The sequence below is a fragment of the Asterias rubens genome, chromosome 8, assembly GCF_902459465.1.
Source record: "Asterias rubens chromosome 8, eAstRub1.3, whole genome shotgun sequence".
Taxonomy (NCBI): Eukaryota; Metazoa; Echinodermata; class Asteroidea; order Forcipulatida; family Asteriidae; genus Asterias; species Asterias rubens.
The window spans coordinates 20,578,224-20,586,614 of NC_047069.1; the positions used below are offsets into that span (position 1 = coordinate 20,578,224).

The following is an 8,391-nucleotide window of genomic DNA, read 5'->3' on the forward strand; positions in this document are numbered from 1 at the left end:
TACTAACCAGCGTTGGTGCCCGAGCTAAACTCATACAACATTGGCGCCGTCGCTGGTACCTTGGGCAACGTGGTGAGTTCCTTGGGGAAATATTAAGCGTGTTTAAGAAAAACTTCATAACGTGTTGGCTTCATTGTTCAAACATGAAACATTTTGGACACCTTGGATGTACAAAAAAGAGTATAGTTTTACCATATGTAAGATGTTTTTCCTATTGACTTTGTTTTACTTTGGAGGATTATTTTGCATGGCGGTCGTGCAAGACGTAGTATTTTTTATTTTTTAATCTGCGGTTGTGTTTTGACTTATTGTGTGAAAAGGGCTACAACTTGGGTTTATCTACCCAGATAAGCCGATTATAACTACACAGTGGTTTTCGGCCTACACCATTGTTCCTTTGTTATACAGTGGGTCTTCCTCGAGACCCGGTGGTTGAGGAGAACGCGTTCCACTCCGTAGTTTTTCTTTTGTTCGTTTTGTCACGCGAAGGAACGCGTCGCGACGCGGTCGTTCCCGTGACATAATTTATCCATGGTCCCTTAACAGTGACACGCAAGTAATAAGCTGCATCTAAGGAAACAAGAAGAGGCCCTCAAAATGTGGAACTGCTTATGGTTGACCTGCACATGAGTCATTTCTTCAATTAAAATACTCAGCTAAAACATTACTGATATGTTTCTTATTTATGTTAAGGACAAAGGTGTGTTATAAAACACATACCAATTGACTGTTGAACTCGGTGACTAGTTATGGGTCTATCTCACCTTAGGACTGTGAGTATTAAAACAAAAGAGGTTCCTATTTCCCTTGGCCATCAGCCTTGAGAACCCTCTATACCCAACAGTCCATTGTGTTTTGGGTCTATCTCACCTTTAGGACTGTGAGTAAACAAAAGAGGTTCCTATTTCCCTACCCAACAGTCCATTGTGTTATGGGTCTATCTCACCTTAGGACTGTGAGTAAACTAAAGAGGTTCCTATTACCCTTGGCCATCAGCCTTGAGAACCCTCTATACCCAACAGTCCATTGTGTTATTGGTATGTTTCACCTTAGGACTGTGAGTAAACAAGAGAGGTTCCTATTTCCCTTGGCCATCAGCCTTGAGAACCCTCTATACACAACAGTCCATTGTGTTATTGGTCTATCTCACCTTAGGACTGTGAGTAAACAAAAGAGGTTCCTATTACCCTTGGCCATCAGCCTTGAGAACTCTCTACACCCAACAGTCCATTGTGTTATTGGTCTATCTCACCTTATGACTGTGAGTAAACAAAAGAGGTTCCTATTAACCTTGGCCATCAGCCTTGAGAACCCTCTACACCCAACAGTCAATTGTGTTATGGGTCTATCTCACCTTAGGACTGTGAGTAAACAAAAGAGGTTCCTATTACCCTTGGCCATCAGCCTTGAGAACCCTCTACACCCAACAGTCCATTGTGTTATTGGTCTATCTCACCTTAGGACTGTGAGTAAACAAAAGAGGTTCCTATTTCCCTTGGCCATCAGCCTTGAGAACCCTCTATACCCAACAGTCCATTGTGTTATGGGTCTATCTCACCTTAGGACTGTGAGTAAACAAAAGAGGTTCCTATTACCCTTGGCCATCAGCCTTGAGAACCCTCTATACCCAACAGTCCATTGTGTTATTGGTCTGTTTCACTTTAGGACTGTGAGTAAACAAAAGAGGCTCCTATTACCCTTGGCCATCAGCCTTGAGAACCCTCTATACCCAACAGTCCATGTGTTATGGGTCTATCTCACCTTAGGACTGTGAGTAAACAAAAGAGGTTCCTATTACCCTTGGCCATCAGCCTTGAGAACCCTCTATACCCAACAGTCCATTGTGTTATGGGTCTATCTCACCTTAGGACTGTGAGTAAACAAAAGAGGTTCCTATTTCCCTACCCAACAGTCCATTGTATTATGGGTCTATCTCACCTTAGGACTGTGAGTAAACAAAAGAGGTTCCTATTACCCTTGGCCATCAGCCTTGAGAACCCTCTATACCCAACAGTCCATTGTGTTATTGGTCTGTTTCACCTTAGGACTGTGAGTAAACAAAAGAGGTTCCTATTACCCTTGGCCATCAGCCTTGAGAACCCTCTATACACAACAGTCCATGTGTTATGGGTCTATCTCACCTTAGGACTGTGAGTAAACAAAAGAGGTTCCTATTACCCTTGGCCATCAGCCTTGAGAACCCTCTATACCCAACAGTCCATTGTGTTATGGGTCTATCTCACCTTAGGACTGTGAGTAAACAAAAAAGGTTCCTATTACCCTTGGCCATCAGCCTTGAGAACCCTCTATACCCAACAGTCCATTGTGTTATTGGTCTGTTTCACCTTAGGACTGTGAGTAAACAAAAGAGGTTCCTATTAACCTTGGCCATCAGCCTTGAGAACCCTCTACAACCAACAGTCCATTGTGCTATGGGTCTATCTCACCTTAGGACTGTGAGTAAACAAAAGAGGTTCCTATTAACCTTGGCCATCAGCCTTGAGAACCCTCTACAACCAACAGTCCATTGTGTTATTGGTCTATCTCACCTTAGGACTGTGAGTAAACAAAAGAGGTTCCTTTTACCCTTGGCCATCAGCCTTGAGAACCCTCTATACCCAACAGTCCATTGTGTTATGGGTCTATCTCACCTAAGGACTGTGAGTAAACAAAAGAGGTTCCTATTACCCTTGGCCATCAGCCTTGAGAACCCTCTACACCCAACAGTCCATTGTGTTATTGGTCTATCTCACCTTAGGACTGTGAGTAAACAAAAGAGGTTCCTATTTCCCTTGGCCATCAGCCTTGAGAACCCTCTATACCCAACAGTCCATTGTGTTATGGGTCTATCTCACCTTAGGACTGTGAGTAAACAAAAGAGGTTCCTATTACCCTTGGCCATCAGCCTTGAGAACCCTCTATACCCAACAGTCCATTGTGTTATTGGTCTGTTTCACCTTAGGACTGTGAGTAAACAAAAGAGGTTCCTATTACCCTTGGCCATCAGCCTTGAGAACCCTCTATACCCAACAGTCCATGTGTTATGGGTCTATCTCACCTTAGGACTGTGAGTAAACAAAAGAGGTTCCTATTACCCTTGGCCATCAGCCTTGAGAACCCTCTATACCCAACAGTCCATTGTGTTATGGGTCTATCTCACCTTAGGACTGTGAGTAAACAAAAGAGGTTCCTATTACCCTTGGCCATCAGCCTTGAGAACCCTCTATACCCAACAGTCCATTGTGTTATTGGTCTGTTTCACCTTAGGACTGTGAGTAAACAAAAGAGGTTCCTATTAACCTTGGCCATCAGCCTTGAGAACCCTCTACAACCAACAGTCCATTGTGCTATGGGTCTATCTCACCTTAGGACTGTGAGTAAACAAAAGAGGTTCCTATTTCCCTACCCAACAGTCCATTGTGTTATGGGTCTATCTCACCTTAGGACTGTGAGTAAACAAAAGAGGTTCCTATTACCCTTGGCCATCAGCCTTGAGAACCCTCTATACCCAACAGTCCATTGTGTTATTGGTCTGTTTCACCTTAGGACTGTGAGTAAACAAAAGAGGTTCCTATTACCCTTGGCCATCAGCCTTGAGAACCCTCTATACACAACAGTCCATGTGTTATGGGTCTATCTCACCTTAGGACTGTGAGTAAACAAAAGAGGTTCCTATTACCCTTGGCCATCAGCCTTGAGAACCCTCTATACCCAACAGTCCATTGTGTTATGGGTCTATCTCACCTTAGGACTGTGAGTAAACAAAAGAGGTTCCTATTACCCTTGGCCATCAGCCTTGAGAACCCTCTATACCCAACAGTCCATTGTGTTATTGGTCTGTTTCACCTTAGGACTGTGAGTAAACAAAAGAGGTTCCTATTAACCTTGGCCATCAGCCTTGAGAACCCTCTACAACCAACAGTCCATTGTGCTATGGGTCTATCTCACCTTAGGACTGTGAGTAAACAAAAGAGGTTCCTATTTCCCTACCCAACAGTCCATTGTGTTATGGGTCTATCTCACCTTAGGACTGTGAGTAAACAAAAGAGGTTCCTATTACCCTTGGCCATCAGCCTTGAGAACCCTCTATACCCAACAGTCCATTGTGTTATTGGTCTGTTTCACCTTAGGACTGTGAGTAAACAAAAGAGGTTCCTATTACCCTTGGCCATCAGCCTTGAGAACCCTCTATACACAACAGTCCATGTGTTATGGGTCTATCTCACCTTAGGACTGTGAGTAAACAAAAGAGGTTCCTATTACCCTTGGCCATCAGCCTTGAGAACCCTCTATACCCAACAGTCCATTGTGTTATGGGTCTATCTCACCTTAGGACTGTGAGTAAACAAAAGAGGTTCCTATTACCCTTGGCCATCAGCCTTGAGAACCCTCTATACCCAACAGTCCATTGTGTTATTGGTCTGTTTCACCTTAGGACTGTGAGTAAACAAAAGAGGTTCCTATTAACCTTGGCCATCAGCCTTGAGAACCCTCTACAACCAACAGTCCATTGTGCTATGGGTCTATCTCACCTTAGGACTGTGAGTAAACAAAAGAGGTTCCTATTAACCTTGGCCATCAGCCTTGAGAACCCTCTACAACCAACAGTCCATTGTGTTATTGGTCTATCTCACCTTAGGACTGTGAGTAAACAAAAGAGGTTCCTTTTACCCTTGACCATCAGCCTTGAGAACCCTCTATACCCAACAGTCCATTGTGTTATGGGTCTATCTCACCTAAGGACTGTGAGTAAACAAAAGAGGTTCCTATTACCCTTGGCCATCAGCCTTGAGAACCCTCTATACCCAACAGTCCATTGTGTTATTGGTCTGTTTCACCTTAGGACTGTGAGTAAACAAAAGAGGTTCCTTTTACCCTTGGCCATCAGCCTTGAGAACCCTCTATACCCAACAATCCATGTGTTATGGGTCTATCTCACCTTATGACTGTGAGTAAACAAAAGAGGTTCCTATTAACCTTGGCCATCAGCCTTGAGAACCCTCTACACCCAACAGTCCATTGTGTTATGGGTCTATCTCACCTTAGGACTGTGAGTATAAACAAAAGATGTTCCTATTTCCCTTGGCCATCAGCCTTGAGAACCCTCTATACCCAACAGTCCATTGTGTTATGGGTCTATCTCACCTTATGACTGTGAGTAAACAAAAGAGGTTCCTATTTCCCTTGGCCATCAGCCTTGAGAACCCTCTATACCCAACAGTCCATGTGTTATATGTCTATCTCACCTTATGACTGTGAGTAAACAAAAGAGGTTCCTATTAACCTTGGCCATCAGCCTTGAGAACCCTCTATACCCAACAGTCCATGTGTTATGGGTCTATCTCACCTTATGACTGTGAGTAAACAAAAGAGGTTCCTATTTCCCTTGGCCATCAGCCTTGAGAACCCTCCCAACATTCCATTGTGTTATGGGTCTATCTCACCTTAGGACTGTGAGTAAACAAAAGAGGTTCCTATTACCCTTGGCCATCAGCCTTAAGAACCCTCTATGACCAACAGCCCATTGTATTATTGGTCTATCTCACCTTAGGACTGTGAGTAAACAAAAGAGGTTCCTATTACCCTTGGCCATCAGCCTTGAGAACCCTCTACACCCAACAGTCCATTGTGTTATTGGTCTATCTCACCTTAGGACTGTGAGTAAACAAAAAAGGTTCCTATTACCCTTGGCCATCAGCCTTGAGAACCCTCTATACCCAACAGTCCATTGTGTTATTGGTCAGTTTCACCTCAGGACTGTGAGTAAACAAAAGAGGTTCCTATTACCCTTGGCCATCAGCCTTGAGAGCCCTCTATACCCAACCGTCCATTGTGTTATTGGTCTATCTCACCTTAGGACTGTGAGTAAACAAAAGAGTTTCCTATTACCCTTGGCCATCAGCCTTGAGAACCCTCTACACCCAACAGTTCATTGTGTTATGGGTCTATCTCACCTTAGGACTGTGAGTAAACAAAAGAGGTTCCTATTACCCTTGGCCATCAGCCTTGAGAACCCTCTATACCCAACAGTCCATTGTGTTATGGGTCTATCTCACCTTAGGACTGTGAGTAAACAAAAGAGGTTCCTATTACCCTTGGCCATCAGCCTTGAGAACCCTCTATACCCAACAGTCCATTGTGTTATGGGTCTATCTCACCTTAGGACTGTGAGTAAACACAAGAGGTTCCTATTACCCTTGGCCATCAGCCTTGAGAACCCTCTTTACCCAACAGTCCATTGTGTTATGGGTCTATCTCACCTTAGCCTACGTACTGGCACTGTACGCTGCCGATCGTCTTAAGCTACCTTGGGTACCAATTATAAGTACCTGGTGTAGCCTACTATGGTTGCATCAGGTGGCAAGGATAGCACCTGATGTGAGTCCTGGGAGTATAAAAAGGATTTGTGAGTGCATGGGCGGGCCGGGCAAGGGGAGGGCTGGCGGTCATGATTCCTTCACGAACTTCATGCCGTCAGAAATCTAGAGCCCGCGTATCCCAATATCACAATGTTGGCTGAAGCACCTGAAGCAACATCCCGCCCTTTTTGATCACATGACAGGGTCTAACAATGTTGGCTGAAGCATCTGAAGCAATATCCCGCCCTTTTTGATCACATGACAGGGTCTTACAGTGTTGGCTGAAGCAATATCCCGCCCTTTTTGATCACATGACAGGGTCTTACAGTGTTGGCTGAAGCACCTGAAGCAATATCCCGCCCTTTTTGATCACATGACAGGGTCATTGGTGTATTAATTTTTACAAAGACGTTGACAATACTTTTATTTTATAATAACCAGTAGGCTTAAAATTCTATAAAATTATAGAACTACCATTTTGACTATGTGGATTATGTATAAAAATAAAGTACTTTATGCTGGCATGCATCACCATTTTTAAATAATGAATTATTTTAAAAACTGGATTATTTTTCCTCCTGCGCGTGCACGGCACACTTCACTACGCGGCTGTCGACATGTTCTAACGCATTACGCGAATGCTGCGTTTTTGTAATCACCGCCAAACGAGGAAACATTCGAAGATTAAGACCTCCCAACCGTGGACGTACCTGCAATGGGGGACGGTCCGCAATTTAAGGCCGTGTCCGAAACGACGACTTCGGCTACAGCTACGTCTAGATCATCGCGTCTACCAGTGTTGAAGAATAGGCAGACGCGCGCGATCTAGCCGTAGCTGTAACCGAAGTCGTCGTTTCGGACACGGCCTAAATATCATAGTCACGGGCGGTATTTTTATGGTACCCAGAGGGCGCCCTGTAAATTACGCACCAATCAGTCGCCTGTCCACGGTTGGACGCCAGAAGTCGTTTAGCTCTGTGCGTCCAGTGTGTGCCGTAGTCGATCTAGTGTGTACCACGTCGAACAGCGCCCTCTTTTGTCCACGTAATGCGCATGCGTACTACTCAGCTTGGCAGTCTAGCGTCCACGGTTTCCCGCGCGCGCACCGCACACACTATATACAATGCTATCTAAACAGTGTTGTATTAAAAACGAGGACGTAATGATGATTCGTCCAAAGTTTTCTTTGTTAAAGAGTAAGTACAAGATTTTCTCTCTTTTTCTGTCAGTTTTATTACCATCAGTGTACGGCTTGGTTATTTGTGAATAAAGTACGGTTGATAATATGAGCGCCAGAGTGGTTTAAAACTAGTTTTAAAAAAAACATCGTTAAAATTCAGCTGTCTTTTTCAAGGTATTGGTAACTTGACATAGGGACTCGTCGTAAGTTAGTAACTAATTAGTATGCACTGGCAAGGCTCAAGGTTTGTCAGACAACATGTCTTCAGAGGGTGGACTTGTTATTTGTGCTGATCCTGCAGAGGCACGCTTCTTATTTGGTGTTTTTGATTTAGTTGGATTGCTGTATCGGCACATTTACGGGGATCGTTGTCATTTTATTTTTATTGATCTCAGCAAAGATTTTAATTATTTCAAGTTCATAGTGAGTCACACAGCGTGGCATGATATGCAGCACCCACAGTGAAGTCAACAAACAACAGTTTGAAGCATTTTGTTACCAGGTTAATAACATGTAGCTTGTACGTAGTGAGTGTGTTTGTTTCAATTGGACTAAAAAATACTATTATCCATAGGCCCTAGGCCTAATTCTTGATTGAAACTTTTGATTTTGTTAATGTTTTTTCATATTATTTATTAAATTTGATGTACATCAACATTATGCATGAGTAGCCCTAGCCCTCCCCTGGTAATGGTAGGATGGCAGCCAGTGCTTTTTTACAACAATGCGAACACAAATTTGACTAAAATGTTCTTTATTTTTTACCTGATATTTGAGAAGTTGAAATTCCGTCCATCCCTTAATACTACACTTTCAATGAGTTCACAGGTAACAAATATATCCATGGGAGAA

The 8,391-nt window shown here is 43.5% G+C and overlaps 1 protein-coding gene across 1 annotated transcript; it reads left to right on the plus strand.

Annotated features, from left to right (window-relative positions):
* Positions 1-3,031: 3,031 nt before the first annotated feature.
* Positions 3,032-5,321, plus strand: LOC117293689. The gene is made up of 3 exons (XM_033776093.1): positions 3,032-3,390; positions 3,873-3,974; positions 4,457-5,321. Exons 1-3 carry the CDS (start codon positions 3,044-3,046, stop codon positions 4,944-4,946), a joined length of 939 nt encoding a protein of 312 aa, XP_033631984.1. The 5' UTR covers positions 3,032-3,043; the 3' UTR covers positions 4,947-5,321.
* Positions 5,322-8,391: the final 3,070 nt, after the last annotated feature.

Bases quoted from the DNA above. Each gene is read 5' to 3' on its own strand.
- LOC117293689 (XM_033776093.1), top strand. From the start codon at position 3,044: ATGGGTCTATCTCACCTTAGGACTGTGAGTAAACAAAAGAGGTTCCTA. The intron at 3,391-3,872 runs GTTCCTATTTCC...TAAACAAAAGAG, and splicing joins ACTGTGAGTAAACAAAAGAG to GTTCCTATTAACCTTGGCCA. The intron at 3,975-4,456 runs GTTCCTATTTCC...TAAACAAAAGAG, and splicing joins ACTGTGAGTAAACAAAAGAG to GTTCCTATTAACCTTGGCCA.